This window comes from Anabrus simplex, chromosome 2 (assembly GCF_040414725.1).
Source record: "Anabrus simplex isolate iqAnaSimp1 chromosome 2, ASM4041472v1, whole genome shotgun sequence".
Classification (NCBI taxonomy): Eukaryota; Metazoa; Arthropoda; class Insecta; order Orthoptera; family Tettigoniidae; genus Anabrus; species Anabrus simplex.
Window position 1 is genome coordinate 536,741,127 of NC_090266.1, and position 16,925 is coordinate 536,758,051.

Sequence of the window (16,925 nt, forward strand, 5' to 3'; positions counted from 1 at the left end):
GCGTTATGACTCTGCCACTGAGTAGCCATGGCTTTTCGAAGAATTCGAAGGGTCGCATGCTTTGATGCCATTCTGCAGATCTGAGAAACACACAGGCTCTGTACAACCGGTTGTCGCGGCTAGCGATGTGTGGTAAAGAGGCGGGCGTTTATTGTCAACGAGTTCTGGGCGCGTGTGAAAAGAAGCAGCGTGGTTACCGCGATAGTTGCCAGTGGTATCCATTAACTTCCTGTTAGACCGAGAATGCAACAACCCTTGAGTTTTCGCCTGAGATTCTGAGACAAAAATGTCTTGGATTCGGAGAAATACGGTATCACTCCAGAGATTTCTGTGGCAAACACCTCAGCTTTCTTCTTCAAACAGCGTCACCTAACCTAACCGTATTGTAGCCTATCATGAAAATATATTTGAAACGCATGTAGAGAAATAACCTCCTCGCGAAAAATTTACATGTAAATAGCCGTAAGTAGACGCGAGAAGATATGAAATATCCTCTGAAATCAGTGATGTACTCTGCCATATCTTTAGGTGTATCATATTCTTACTTAATTTCCGTATGTAACATTAAAATTAAGATAAGGTTTACTTCAGTCTTTATTTTTAACGAGTTAACAACTGCTATCGGCCAAGTTATTTACCGGTACGCATTTATTACGAAAACGTATTATTCTCTTTCATTTCGAATTTTCCTTAGAGAACAGCAGTCGATGGGTATTACTAATAAACTCCAACATCGCCTTTGAATGTAAACGAGAGAGCTCGCAAATGCACAAAGTAAGAAAACTATACCGTACCGCTACCGAAGATGATCGATAGCATTTTGTTGCAAACGTTTCAGTTTTCTTATTCAAACAGCGTCACGCATCCTAACTTAACCGTACTATACGTATGATGAAAACGGACTTCAAGCGAAAGTAGGGAAATTATACCTTTCTCGCTATAAATTTTCATAATAGCCTTTCCGTAATTTAATCAGACGCGACAAAATATAAACTAACCACTGAAATCAATTAAGCACTCTGCCATATCTCAAGGTGTATCCCATTCTTACTTAATTGCAGTATTTTGCCTCAAAATTAAGCGGTCGTTTAGTCGGCCTTAATTTTTAACGAGTTAACAACCGTTATCGGACACGTTATTTACGCATTTATTACGAAAATATGTTCTCTTACATTTTGAATTTTCTTTATGGAACAACTGTCGACGGATATTACTAATCGACTCCGACATCGCCTTCGAATGTCGACGAGAGAAATTGCTAGTTTACATAGCGAGGAAACGATGCCGAAGGTAATCGATCGCATGCAATATCATCGCTGGGGTGCATAAATATCGGTAACGGAAAAATCGCGCGCGCTTAATCGCTCGTAATAATGGATGCGCCAGTATTAGGGTTCTCGCTGTAACCGAAGGACGATACACAGTTTAATATAGGAATTTTGAAGGAACAGAAAAAAGTCGTCGCTATAACGGAGTTCTCGTTATATGCCGTACTCGCTATAGCGGACTTCTACTGTATTCAGAAATATAAGTTATTTAATGTTAATGTTATTGGTTTTACGTCCCACTAACTATGAATTTGAGCACCTTCACCACAGAACTGAGACAGGATCGAACCTGCCAAGTTGGGCAATAAGATGGCCAGCGCTCTACCATCTGAACTGAATCCTTAGCTTAAACCTCAGTTTCATACAGCTTAAGCCAGTCACAGATAAGCTCGGCTTACCACTTGCACTCGTCCAGAGTTTAAGCTCCCGCTTAAGCCTGATCCAAAGCTTAAGCATATACTATGAAACCGGGCCTTAGCCCCCATGCCAGTGGAATTAACCAATTATGGTTAAAATTCCCGACCCTGGCGGGAATAGAACCAGGGACCCCTGTGACCAAAGGCCAGCACGCTAACCGTTTAGCCATGGAGCCGGACATAGAAAAGAAGAAGATATAGCCCTATTTTTTTTTTAAATTTAATTTTGTGCATGTCTATTAGACTGATTCACTTTGTAAAGACTCATGATGCAGATACAGGGTGTATCCGTGATGATGTTACAAACTTGCAGGGATGATGGAAGATGGCAAATGGATCAAGGAACCATGGTCAGGAAACGTTTGAGTCAAAAGTTATTAATAATCCAAGTTGTTTAACGTCCATCCATTCTTAACAGTTCAAACAACACCAGGAATATTCGAACGGGTATGACAGAACTTTGTACGATGATGCCATGCTTGCATCGACGCAGGAGGATGCCATTTCATACATTTGTTGTAAATGGAGCAGCTTGTGAAACTTGTGCATGTAAACGGACTTATATGAGAAGAATTTTGCATAACTTTTGACTCATTTGTTCCCAGAATATGGTTCCTTATCTCAAATTGATCCAGTTGCCGTCCTCCATCATCCCTGAAAGTTTGTAACATCACCATGGATACACCCTGTATAACAGAAGTGTGGCAAGCATTCACACTGTTAATACAACTGAATTATGAAGAGAAACCAATATTAACCTTTTTAATGCTGAGTTACCAGTTGACTGGTTGGTACCTCAGTGCTGAGTTATTTCATTCGTATGTAAAAATTTTTGTAGAAGCCTCAATTTTTAACTTATTAGTGAGGTGAATAGCTGAAAATGTTTGTAAATGTTCGTTCTTTATAAATCTAAATGCAAATGGAAAATTCTACACTCATGTTCAATATTATTTTGAGAGAAACAAAATTACAGTTTTTGTGCCCATGCGTACATTATCATTATACAAAGTAAAGGACCCAAAATAAAATTATTTCTCAAAATCTGTAGGCAACTAATACACTAACTCCTTACAAGTACATAAGTTGATATTTTAAATATTTTCTAAACTTGGAATGTGATGACAACTCACCAGTTGTTTGTGATACCGATTTGTTTCATCAACAACCAGCTGCACCAACTCCACTGGTAGAATAGTTTCAAATATCAATGATTTTGGGGTTGTCATCAAACACTACTTGGCTCCCAGAGTTTGTCACAGTTACTTGAAGGTCCAATGGAGGAATGTCATCCATACCCCATGAAAATAGTGATGAAGTAGGTTTTGAATTCACCGTGTTTTTCTTCTTTCGTTTAGAAGGATGCTCTGTTTCTTTCTAACTTACAATATCTTCAGCACTCTCTGTATCACTCTCACTTTCAAATTCGCTTAACAATTCATTAAAATCATTATATTTATCATCACTTTCCACTGTGCTCAATAACTGAAAGATTCTTTGAACCGAAATAACATCGCTGCGAGAGCAACTAACTTGTTGTTCCGCCATGATTGTTTACATCACACATGAGCTCCACAGGCGTCTACAAAAAGCTCTGTAAGTTATTTTCCCGAAGCTATAAGCCGTGATCGCCGGCCCCGTGGTGTAGGGGTAGTATGCCTGCATCTTACCCGGAGGCCCTGAGTTCGATTCCCGGCCAGGCCAGGGATTTTTACCTTGATCCCAGGGCTGGTTTGAGGTCCACTCAGCCTACGTGATTAGAATTGAGGAGCTATCTGACGGTGAGATAGCGGCCCCGGTCAAGAAAGCCAAGAATAACGGCCAAAAGGATCCTTCGTGCTGACCACACGACACCTCATAATCTGCAGACTTTCGGGCTGAGCAGCGGTCACTTGGTAGGCCAAGGCCCTTCAAGGGCTGTAGTGTCATGGGGTTTGGTATAAGTCGTGATCAGTTAGTTGTACATAATGCCGAACAGATGGCAGAACATGCCAGAGATTGAATCAGCACTCGAGAATGAACCGGGAAACTCAAAAAACTTAAAGTTCTCATGCACCGTCTATAGACAGGCGTAGCATTGCTGGACAGGCTGCGTCAGCTCGTCTATGGGCGGGTGTAGCGCTCATGGGGTTAAATACATACGCAGTAATCAATTTCTTATGGAAAATAATTGACTTCTCAATGCTGCTGACATCCAGCAATAATACATGACAGCTGAACAGGTTAAACTTTTTTCCTAACCAAAGAGATGTAAAGGGAAAAATGGACAAAAAATACATAAAACTCATGCGATGGTGCTTAGCTGTAAAATGACTCTTGCTAACCAAGGAATTGAGGGAAGTTGAAAGCCTCAATGAGTACATTATGATGTAGAGGATTGACTGGCTTCCTTAACTTTTGGAATGGAAGAGTACATTCTCCGCTTCGCTATGAAAATATTGACCTGGAGGAAAAACATTTAAATTTGTCCAGAATTACTTCAAGCTAGCAAGCATAGTAAGAACAACACAAAACATGGACAGGATGGGTAGCTCTAGTTCAGAAAAGGAACAGTGAACATGGTCCAAGTAGCATCCGGATAGTGACAGTTGTAGTAATGCCTATTGTTGCCAATGAGAATGCTGCAGTTTTCTTTAATAATTTAAAAATATATGGTTGCACATTTTTTTTTTTTTTTTTTTTTTTTTTTTTTTTTTTTTTTTTTTTTTTTTTTTTTTTTTTTGTATGACACACACTATATCTACAGATCAGGACCTTTCATTAAAGTGCTTTACCAAGTCAATAAGTTTATCCGTTCTCTCGAACAAAGTGTGTTGGCCTGAGTGGCTCAGACTGTTGAGGAGCTGGCCTTCTGAACCCAGCTTGGCAGGTTCGATCCTGGCTCAGTCTGGTGGTATTTGAAGGTGCTTAATTACATCAGCCTTGTGTCGGTATTTTTACTGGCACGTAAAAGAACTCCTGCAGGGCAAAATTCTGGCACCATGGTGTATCCGTAAACTGTTCAAAGTAGTTAGTGGGACATAAAAACAATAAAATTATTAAAAATAAAGTTCCTAATGTTTTAAATATTTAGATAAATCATCATCATCACAGTAGTGTTGAAGAATGTTGCAAATCAGACTGAGTAATTTTTTGCTCCTACAAGTTTCCACCTCTTCATACAGCATTACTAGAATTGTGGGAATATATTATGTTATGTGAAAAGCCTGATATATTCAGAAGAAGCTATGGTGTTCTTCTTTGTAACAGTTGCTTACCTTCGCACCAGAATGAAATATTTTGTTTCCTGCTATTACATATCAGTTTGTTCGTTTTAGGAACATGCTGAAGTACTGCGAAGAATACCTTGCCCCTATGATCCAAAGCAGTGAGTATGAAGTTCGATAATTTTACTACTTCTGTTAGAAATATATCTAAATTAAATGACTGTGGTGTACTTGCCAGTCATACAATATCATTTTCAAAAAATATTAATTTAGACAGGTTTCTATGAACCTAAAGGTTTGTCTCTAATTCACACACATTTGATTGGTTTGATGCTCCCAAGAACTAACTCGATAACTTCTTACCAGTAATCAACCATTGAAGAGATCAGCTGCAATCCCATCTTCTTGGCTTCTGTTGTGTGATTGAATCCTGGTTCAGTTGGTTTGTATTTGAGTGTGTTTGAATGCAAGTATCATAGGTCGGTATGTTTATGGGTTCATTTGTATGTCCCGTTTTAAGGACAAAATTCTGGCATTCTGGAGTGTCTTATAATCTACCGTACTAAAAAAGATCTTTAACATGTTCAATGCTGAGGGACTGGATCTGCCCCTAGCATGCTTCCCACCAGTGCATGTGACCCGGATCCAGCCTGTATTGCCATGCCATTTCTAAGCAGTCATTCTGAGCTCAGCTCTTGACGAAGACAGATTGTATGTCTTATGCACCTTGAGTAGTAGTGGCGTGATATATTTTCGCTCGTCATTCGACGCTCACATCTTTTGGTGTATTTTTACGATTGTGGCAGTATGTTACAAATAACTTTAAATTGTTTTTATCGTGAGTGTGTGATGGATCATTGTCGTGTTGATGTGTCAGACAGTGATGATGAGTTTACAAGTGAAGGAAATGCTGATTCTGAAACGGAAAGTGAGGACGAACCTGAAATCAACCCAACCTGGTCAAATCAAACATTTGGCTTGAAGAATATACCACTTAGGAAAGAAAACAAACTGCTAGTGCCGATGCCGGGAGAAAACAAGCCAAATGGCTGGTTTCTATTGTTGCCTGATAATTTTTTGGAATTTGTTTGTCGTGAGATAAACAATTATGCGTTAGAGTTGTTTTGTGGGCCGGGCACAAAGGAGAAATTGCACATTACGAGATGGAAGGATGTCGATGTCATTGAACTAAAGACTTTTTTGGGTTTGTTGATTCATACAAGAATATTGCGAATGAGCAGACTCCAAGATTATTGGAAACTCACAGGCTTTTCAACCTTCCTGCGTTTCGACAGTATATGAGCCGGGATCGTTTCCTACTTATATTAGGATGCCTACACTTTTTCCCGGCTAGACCTATCAATGATGCCATACCCCAGTCATTAGACTGGCTGGAAAATGTGAGACAAATTATTGATTACTTCAACAATAAAATGTCTAGCATTTATTATCCTTCATGGGAACTGTCCATTGATGAAGCTATGGTATTTTGGCAGGGTCACTTGATTTTCAAGCAGTATATAAAGGGGAAACGGCATAAGTATGGCATAAAACTTTATGCTTTAAATGAACCTGAGGGCCTCACTTTCAAATTTATTGTGTATGCCAGAGCCAACGATCAGTTGTCTGGGAAAGGATACTCTACAAAAGTGGTCATGCATCTTTTGGAACAACTTCTGAATAATGGCCATGTCGTGTTCATGGGCAATTATTATAATAGTTTTGCCCTAGCATCTAAGCTGCTGTCAGAAAACACATACTGTACAGGAACACTCCGAGCTGACCGGCAGCACAACCCTCCAATTGTGAAGATGGCAATATTGCCTAAAGGTTGCACCATCGCTCAGTACGCTGAGGGAATTTTGGTGGGCACTTGGAGGGACAAGCTAGTGGTACAATACATTTCCTCACAATTTGAGAACACAATGGTCACTGTCACAAATAAAAGGGGCCAAGAAAAAGAAAAACCTTTGCCAATAGTGCAATATAATGCACACATGAAAGGGACTGATCGGTGTGACCAACTCAAGGCGTACTATCCTTTCAAAAGGAAAACCCTTCGCTGGTACAAAAAACTTTTTGTCCACATCATTCAATTGATGAACATCAATGCTTTCCACTTATACAACATGCAAAATATCAGGCTTGGAAATCCCAAAATGGTTTTATACGACTTTCGCCTACAAATAGTGGAATCATTTCTGCCACCCTGTCAAGAAGAGCTAGTCCGCACTCCTCTAAGAAAGAACAACTTACATCGGTTGGTGAAAAATGATGAGCAAGACTCCAAAGGAGGAACCAAATGGAAAAAGTGCAGAGTCTGCTATATAGCAGGAAGTGAAAAACAATCAATATTTGTCTGTTCTGGCTGTCCAGATTTGTCAGGGCTTCGCCCGGTTGGTTGCTTTAACAAGTACCACAAAGACATGTAAGTGGACCAAACAGGCGATGGTGGGCGGAGCTGTAAATTATTGTACATAGTGAAAAAACAACATTAATAAAGATAAATGTGGTATTTACAGTTTTCCAATTTATAACATGTCATAAACAGTAATTATCATAATATCTTTCATTATAACATAAGATTTTTAATAAATAGTGATCAGTGGTGTAGCGCACGGTGCTGAGGGGCTGAATCCGACCCACAGACTTAGACATCTTCAGAAAATTTAATTTAGGCATGTTTCATCTTTATAGGCACATGTTTGGATTTTTGACAACATTTGTTAAGTTTTATATCATTTTTTAATTTTCAGTTTTTGGGGCTGGGAATGTATAATTTACATAGCAGTGAACGTGTTAAACACACAATGTTTTTGGTTATAATATTGCTAAGTGATATGAAATTTATACCGTGAAACACAAAGCCTGGCTATTAGGACCCAAGTTCACTTGCCTGTATGTATGTGGATATTTTGGTAGCAGTAATAATAATTTTTTTTTTTAAACCTGTTGGATAATTGCAGATTTGGTACTCATATGCCTACGACATAGTAAATAAATTGAAAGGTAAGCTTTTTTGCCTCCTCTATGAACCATGTGACCTTGCCGCGGTGGGGAGGCTTGCGTGTCCCAATGACGCAGATAGCCGAGCTGCAGGTGCAATCATATAGGATGGGTATCTGTTGAGAGACCAGACTAACGAATGGTTCATCAAAAGTGGGGTAGCAGCTTTTCGGAAGTTGCAAGGGCGGCAGTCTGGATGATTGACTGATATGGCCTTGTAATAATACTCAACATGGCTTAGCTGTGTTGATACTGCTACACGGCTGAAAGCAACGGGAAACTACAGCCGTAACTAACTCCCGAGGACATGCAGCTCTCTCTGTACGAATGATGTACTGATGATGGCTTCCTCCCGGGTAAAATATTCAGGAGGTAAACTAGTCCCCCATTCGAATCTCCGGGTGGGGACTACACGAGAGGGGGCGATCATCAGGAAGATGGGTACTGACATTCTGCGAGTCGGAGCGTGGAATGTTAGAAGTTTGAATCATTGTGGTAGGTTAGAGAATGTGAAAATGGAGATGGATAGACTAAAGTTAGATGTAGTTGGTATAAGTGTAGTACGTTGGCAGGAAGAACAGGATTTTTGGTCAGTTGACTACCGAATTATCAACACGAAATCAAACAAGGGAAATGCAGGAGTTGGTTTAATAATGAATAAGAAAATAGGGCAGCGGGTAAGCTACTACAACCAGCATAGTGAAAGAATTATTGTTGTCAAGATAGACACCAAACCAATGCCCACCACAATAGTGCAGGTCTATATGCCTACTAGTTCAGTGATGACGAGGAAATCAGAAGGATATATGAAGAGATAGAAGATTTAATACAATATGTAAAAGGTCATAATCTATGAGCTTCATTTCCATATTGATTGCTACTACAATATAAAAATAATATGGAAGCCTCCACCTTATAAGGTGGATACTGACATTCTGCGAGTCGGAGCACCTTATAAGGTGGAGGCTTCTATATTATTTTTATATGTAAAAGGTGACGAAAATGTAATTGTGATGGGAGACTGGAATGCAGTGGTAGGCCAAGGAGGAGAAGGTAATACAGTAGGAGAATTCGGATTGGGACGAAAGAACGAAAGAGGAACTCGGCTGGTTGAATTCTGCACTGATCATAATTTAGGCCTTGCCAATACTTGGTTCAAACACCACAAATGACGGCTGTATACGTGGACGAGACCTGGAGACACTGGAAGATATCAAATAGATTTCATTACGATTAGGCAGAGATTCAGAAACCAGTTGTTGGATTGCAAAACTTTCCCAGGAGCAGACGTGGACTCTGACCACAACTTGTTGGTCATGAAATGCCATCTGGAGTTGAAGAAATTGAAGAAAGGAAAGAATGCAAAAAGATGGGATCTGGACAAGTTGAAAGAAAAGAGTGTGAGCGATTGTTTCAAGGAACATGTGGCACAAGGGCTAAATGAAAAGGCTGAAGGAAACACAATAGAGGAAGAGTGGATAGTAATGAAAAATGAAGTCAGTAGGGCTGCTGAACAGATGTTAGGAAGGAAGAAAAGATCAACTAAGAATCAGTTGATAACTCAGCAGATACTAGACCTGATTGAGGAACAACGAAAATACAAGAATGCTAGAAATGTAGATGGCAGAAAAGAATACAGGCGATTAAAGAATCAAGTGTCCAAAACAAAAGTAATGGAGTGCAGTCGAACGAAGGCAGGTGATGCAGGAAATATTAGATTAGGAAATGAAGTCTTAAAGGAAGTAGATTCATATTGTAGTAAAATAACTAACGATGGCAGAAGTAAGGAGGACATAAGATTCAGACTAGCACAAGCAAGGAAGAGCTTTCTTAAGGAAAGAAATTTGCTCACTTCAAACATTGATATAGGAATTAGAAAGATGTTTTTGAAGACTTTCGTGTGGAGCGTGGCATTGTATGGAAGTGAAACATGGACTATAACTAGCTCAGAAAGAAAGAGAATAGAAGCTTTTGAAATGTGGTGTTACAGAAGAATGCTGAAAGTGCGATGGATAGCTCGAATCACGAATGAAGAGATACTGAATTGAATTGGTGAGAGGAGATCGATTTGGCTAAATTTGACAAGAAGAGATAGAATTATAGGACACATCTTAAGACACCCAGGACTTGTGCAGTTGGTTTTTGAAGGAAGTGTAGGTGGTAAGAACAGTAGGGGCAGACCAAGGTTTGAATATGACAAGCAGATTAGAGCAGATGTAGGATGCAGTAGTTACGTAGAGATGAAATGGTTAGCACAGGATAGGGTGGCATGGAGAGCTGCATCAAACCAGTCTGTGGACTGATGACTCAAACAACAAGCTTTTTTGATAAAACTTATATTTTCATTTTTCCTAATTTGCTCAATTTGCAGTTGTGAAAACAATAGAACCAGCTCCAAACTCAACACAAATATTACTTGGACGTACAAAACTAATTGTGTAAATTCTGCTGATTGTTTTTCTATAAAATGCAAATCTTTTCTAGATAATATTTACATTTCTCTTGTACATTTTAATAATTTGCAGTCATGAAAGTGTTTGGATTGTCTCTAAATTTGATACACATGTCCTTTATATGGGGACTAGCAAGATACCCATGCTTCGCTATGGTATTATACTGAAATTTATAATTGAATGCTTATTGTTTAATATGTAATACGCCGAAATTCGCGATCTGACTCGTTTTCTGAGAGAATCTGCAAAATTCGTGATCTGACTCGTTTACTAATAGATTACGGCAAGTTTCCTCCCATTTTTCAATCTTTTTTCCAGCAATCGATTTCGTACTTCCCGGGCTAGGTTCAGGTATTCCACCCGGTCAATTGGGTCCCTAAATCTTTGCCATCTTTCCCTATTAGCATTTTTAATATGGATCAAATCCTTCAGGAAATCCGGCGTGGTGTCGTCTTGGGTGCCTTGGCGGTACTGAACCCGCGGCCGGACTGCATTCTTAATCATTACCCGTCCAGGACCCGTTTCTAGCACGGTCCGCAGATTTGACGACGGTCCAGAACATTATTATTATTATTATTATTATTATTATTATTATTATTATTATTATTATTATTATTATTATTATTATTATTATTATTATTAGATGATCTGGACCCCACAGCAAGATGCAAGACCGCTACTTGGTGGTAAATTACGTCTGCTGCCTTGTCATTGTTGACAATGTGACCAGCACCATTGCCGCGCGTAGGCTAGTGTGCGGGATTTCTGGCGATACGAATGACATACTTCCGCGCATTATTGACCTTATTATAGAGGTGAACAATTTGACGGTCAATCTCATTCCTATCGTTTATTTCAAATGTGTTTAAATTTTTATTCATATGCCAGGAAAATCTAATGTAATCTAAAAAGGTTCTACGAAGGAAAATATGGCTGTTGAAAACGAACCCAGGAAAGATTAAAAATGATCGGTTTGTGATCAGAATAAGTACATCGAAAATCTACAGACTGTTTCCAGTCATTCGACAGGGTCAGGAATGGAATGAATAAAGCCCCATCTAGCGGCGACAATACGAATTTTGCCGGCTGCCGAAGCATTCCTCTGGGGCAATAATCGATGAATGACAAATGAAATGAAATAATGGACAGTGTTGCTGGGAATGAATGATGACAGGGAAAACCGGAGTATCCGGAGAAATCCTGTCCCGCCTCCGTTTTGTCCAGCACAAATGTCACATGGAGTGACCGGGATTTGAACCACGGAACCCATGTGTGAGTGGCCGGCACGCTGCGGCCTCAGCAACGGAGGCTCCTTATAAGTACGTTATGAACACTTAAATTGGTCTCACCTCCTTTTACACATCACCGCCGTTATTTTATTTACCACCCCCCTCCAAAAAAAATTGAAAGAAGGCGTGTTTCTTTATGCTTAAGGAGAATCCTAACACCAATGTTCACGTCTATTACCTTCAGTTTTGAGATATAAGTATCCCCATAAAAATATTTCACTTTTTCCGCTTTCTTTCACAATTCCCCCCCCCCCCCAAGTGAATTTTCCGGCAAAATATGCTTGTTTCTTTAATAGTAAAGGATCTTCTAAATACCAATTATCACGACTCTAACTTCTTCAGTTTTTGATTTATGTGTCCTCATGAAAAGAATTCAACTCCTTTTCACTCCCTCCCCCCAAGATGGTTTCCCCCCAAAACGCGTTTTTCTTTTTTTCTTTTTTTTTTTTTGCTAGGGGCTTTACGTCGCACTGACACAGATAGGTCTTATGGCGACGATGGGATAGGAAAGGCCTAGGAGTTGGAAGGAAGCGGCCGTGGCCTTAATTAAGGTACAGCCCCAGCATTTGCCTGGTGTGAAAATGGGAAACCACGGAAAACCATTTTCAGGGCTGCCGATAGTGGGATTCGAACCTACTATCTCCCGGATGCAAGCTCACAGCCGCGCGCCTCTACACGCACGGCCAACTCGCCCGGTTTCTTATTTTTAAAGGAGATTCAAATACCATTCACGTCTGCAACAACTTTAGTTTTTATTAGCTGTATGTATTCTCATACAATTAAGTCAGCGTAATTAAAAGAATGCAACACCATTTTCAGTCACTTTTGCCCCCCTTCCACCCAAGTGGTATTTCCGAAAACTAAAAATACACGTTTCTTTATATTTAAGAGATAAAAAATAGCATTTTTCACTTCTGTATCATGTTAAGTTTTTTGGAGATATACTGTAGAAATCCTCATTTTAAAATTCCACCCCTTTTCAGTTCCCCGTAAGTGGAGTTTCCAAAAAGAAAGCACCTATGTTTCTTTACATTTACAGGAGATTCCAAATACCCACTTGTTACGTCTGTATCGTTTTACGTTTCTCAGATAATCTGTAGATATAGTCTCTCAAAAAATTCACCCCGATATGTCACTCCTGTTTAACCGCCAATAATTGGATTTTCCACTTCAAAAAAATACATGTTTCTTTATTTTTAAAGCAGATCCCATATACAAATTTCCAGTTCTGTAATATCTTCAGATTTACAGAAAACAAAAAAGTACGTGTTCCTTTATTTTTAAAGGAGATTCTAAATACATATTCTTACATCTGTAAACTTTTAAAGTTTTAAGATGTAGACACACTCATTAGAAAAATTCAGCCCCCCCCCTTTCACCCCCTATTATTTGGATTGTCCAAAAACGAAGAAATACATGTTACTTTATTTTTAAAGTAGATCCCAAATACCAATTTGCAGGTCTGTAATATCTTCAGGTTCTGAAATATAAGTAGCCTCATTAAAGGAATTCAACCCCTTTTTCACCCTGTTCCACCCTTCCTATTGGGATTTTCCGAAAACAAAAAAAAAGTGTTTCTTTATTTTTAAAGGAGATTCTAAATACCAATTTTTACATCTATAAACTTTAAAAGTTTTGGATATAGATACACTCATTTTAAAAATTCACCCCCCCCATTAATTGGATTTTCCAAAAACAAAATAATACGTGTTTCTTTATTTTTAAAGGAGATCCCAAACACCAATTTTCAGGTCTGTAATATCTTCAGTTATTGAGATATAAGTATCCTCATTAAAGGCATTCAACCCCCTTTTCACTCGTCCTATTGGGATTTTCCGAAAACAAAAAAATACCTGTTTCTTTATTTTTAATGAAGATTCTAAATACTAATTTTTACATGTGTAAACTTTCAAAGTTTTGAGATATAGATGCACTCATTTTAAAAATTCACCCCCCCTTTTCACCCTCCCGTTAAAGGGATTTTCCAAAAACAAAAAATACCTGTTTCTATATTTTTTAAAGAGATCAAAAGTACCAATTTTCAAGTCTGTAATGTCTTCAGTTTCTGAGATATAAGTACCGGTATCCTGATTAAAGGCATTCAACCCCTTTTTCACCCTTTTTCACCCCTTCTATTTGGATTTTGTGAAAACAAAAAAATACGTGTTTCCTTATTTTTAAAGAAGATTCTAAATACCAATTTTTACATCTGTAAACTTTTAAAGTGTTGAGATATAGATACACTTATTTTAAAATTTCACCCCCCTTTTCACCCCGTTAGCGACGGAATATCCAAAAATCCTCTCTTAGCGAGCACCTACATCTTAATGTGAATATATCCCCAAAATGTCATTTCTTTATGTCCAGTAGTTTTGGCTCGGCGATGATGAATCAGTCAGTCAGTCAGTCAGTCAGTCAGTCAGTCAGGACAAGTTATTTTATATATATATATATACACTGACTGACAGAGCAAATGCAACACCAAGAAGGAGTGCTTCGAAAGGGATGAAAGTTGGGGAAAAAACAGAGACGGCACGGGCGAATAATTGATGTTTATTTCAAACCGATATGCAGGTTACACAATGCGCACGGCATCGACTCAGTAGGATGTAGGACCACCGCGAGCGGCGATGCACGCAGAAACACGTCGAGGTACAGAGTCAATGAGAGTGCAGATGGTGTCCTGAGGGATGGTTCTCCATTCTCTGTCAACCATTTGCCACAGTTGGTCGTCCGTACGAGGCTGGGGCAGAGTTTGCCTACGGCGTCCAATGAGATCCCACACGTGTTCGATTGGTGAGAGATCCGGAGAGTACGGTGGCCACGGAAGCATCTGTACACCTCGTAGAGCCTGTTGGGAGGTGCGAGCAGTGTGTGGGCGGGCATTTTCCTGCTGAAACAGAGCATTGGGCAGCCCCTGAAGGTACGGGAGTGCCACCGGCCGCAGCACATGCTGCACGTAGCGGTGGGCATTTAACGTGCCTTGAATACGCACTAGAGGTGACGTGGAATCATACGCAATAGCGCCCCAAACCATGATGCCGCGTTGTCTAGCGGTAGGGTGCTCCACAGTTACTGCCGGATTTGACCTTTCTCCACGCCGACGCCACACTCGTCTGCGGTGACTATCACTGACAGAACAGAAGCGTGACTCATCGGAGAACACGACGTTCCGCCATTCCCTCATCGAAGTCGCTCTAGCCCGGCACCATGCCAGGCGTGCACGTCTATGCTGTGGAGTCAATGGTAGTCTTCTGAGCGGACGCCGGGAGTGCAGGCCTCCTTCAACCAATCGACGGGAAATTGTTCTGGTCGATACTGGAACAGCCAGGGTGTCTTGCACATGCTGAAGAATGGCGGTTGACGTGGCGTGCGGGGCTGCCACCGCTTGGCGGCGGATGCGCCGATCCTCGCGTGCTGACGTCACTCGGGCTGCGCCTGGACCCCTCGCACGTGCCACATGTCCCTGCGCCAACCATCTTCGCCACAGGCGCTGCACCGTGGACACATCCCTATGAGTATCGGCTGCGATTTGACGAAGCGACCAACCTGCCCTTCTCAGCCCGATCACCATACCCCTCGTAAAGTCGTCTGTCTGCTGGAAATGCCTCCGTTGACGGCGGCCTGGCATTCTTAGCTATACACGTGTCCTGTGGCACACGACAACACGTTCTACAATGACTGTCGGCTGAGAAATCACGGTACGAAGTGGGCCATTCGCCAACGCCGTGTCCCATTTATCGTTCGCTACGTGCGCAGCACAGCGGCGCATTTCACATCATGAGCATACCTCAGTGACGTCAGTCTACCCTGCAATTGGCATAAAGTTCTGACCACTCCTTCTTGGTGTTGCATTTGCTCTGTCAGTCAGTGTATATAGATAACCTACTGGACATAAAGAAATGAAATTTTGGGGATATATTCATATTAAGATGTAGGTGCTCGCTAAGAGAGGATTTTTGGATATTCCATCGCTAAGGGGGTGAAAATGGGGGTGAAATTTTAAAATGAGTGTGTCTATATCTCAAAACTTTAAAAGTTTACAGATGTGAAAATTGGTATTTAGAATCATCTTTAAAAATAAGGAAACAGGTATTTTTTTGTTTTCAGACAATCTCAATAGGAGGGGTGAAAAAGGGTGAAAAAGGGGTTGAATGCCTTTAATCAGGATACCGCTACTTATATCTCAGAAACTGAAGATATTACAGACCTCAAAATTGGTACTTTTGATCGCTGTCAAAAATAAAGAAACACAAATTTTTTTGTTTTTGGAAAATCCAATTAATGCGAGGGTCAAAAAGGGGGGGGGGTGAATTTTTAAAATGAGTGCATCTATATCTCAAAAGTTTTAAAGTTTAGAGATGTAAAAATTAGTATTTAGAATCTCCTTTAAAAATAAATAAACACGTATTGTTTTGTTTTCGGAAAATCCCAATAGGAAGGGTGGAAAAGGGTGAAAAAGCGGTTGAATGCCTTTAATGAGGCTACTTATATTTCAGAACCTGAAGATATTACAGACCTAAAAATTGGTATTTGGGATCCACTTTAAAAATAAAGAAACAGGTATTTTTTCGTTTTAGGAAAATCCAAATAATGGGGGTGAAAAGGGGGGTGAATTTTAAAATGAGTGTGTCTACATCTTAAAACATTAAAGGTTTACAGATGTAAGAATTGGTATTTAGAATCTCCTTTAAAAATAAATAAACATGTATTTTTTTGTTTTCGGAAAATTCTAATAGGAGGGGGTGAAAAGGGGTTGAATGCCTTTAATGAGGATACTTATATCTCAGAAACTGAAGATATTACAGACCTGAGAAAAGGTATTTGGGATCTCTTTTAAGAACAAAGAAACATGTACGTTTTGTTTTTGGAAAATCCAAATAGTAGAGGGTTGAAAGGGGGTGAATTTTTAAAATGAGTGTATCTATATCTCAAAACTTTCAAAGTTTACAGATGTAAAAATTGGTACTTAGAATCTGCTTTCAAAATAAAGAAAGACGTATTTTTTTGTTTTCGTAAAATCCCAATAGGAGGGGTGACAAGGGGTGAAAATAGTTTAATGCCTTTAATAAGGATCCTTATTTCTCAGAAACTGAAGATGTTACAGATCTGAAAATCGGTATTTGGGACCTCCTTTATAAATAAAGAAACATGTATTTTTTGTTTTCAGAAAACCAAATGGGGGGGGGGGTGAAAGGGGGGTGTATTTTAAAAATGAGTGTATCTATAT

At 39.7% G+C, this 16,925-nt stretch overlaps 1 protein-coding gene across 6 annotated transcripts in view; it reads left to right on the forward strand.

The window, feature by feature from the left end:
- LOC136864211 (tRNA:m(4)X modification enzyme TRM13 homolog) overlaps positions 1-16,925 on the forward strand; it is a 397,328-nt gene that overhangs the window by 127,065 nt on the left and 253,338 nt on the right. For all 6 annotated transcript variants that reach the window (XM_068226212.1, XM_067140912.2, XM_067140913.2 and 3 more), the window contains exon 3: positions 5,059-5,108. In XM_068226212.1, coding sequence (XP_068082313.1) covers positions 5,059-5,108 — 50 coding nt within the window. The remainder of the gene's footprint in view (positions 1-5,058; positions 5,109-16,925) is intronic.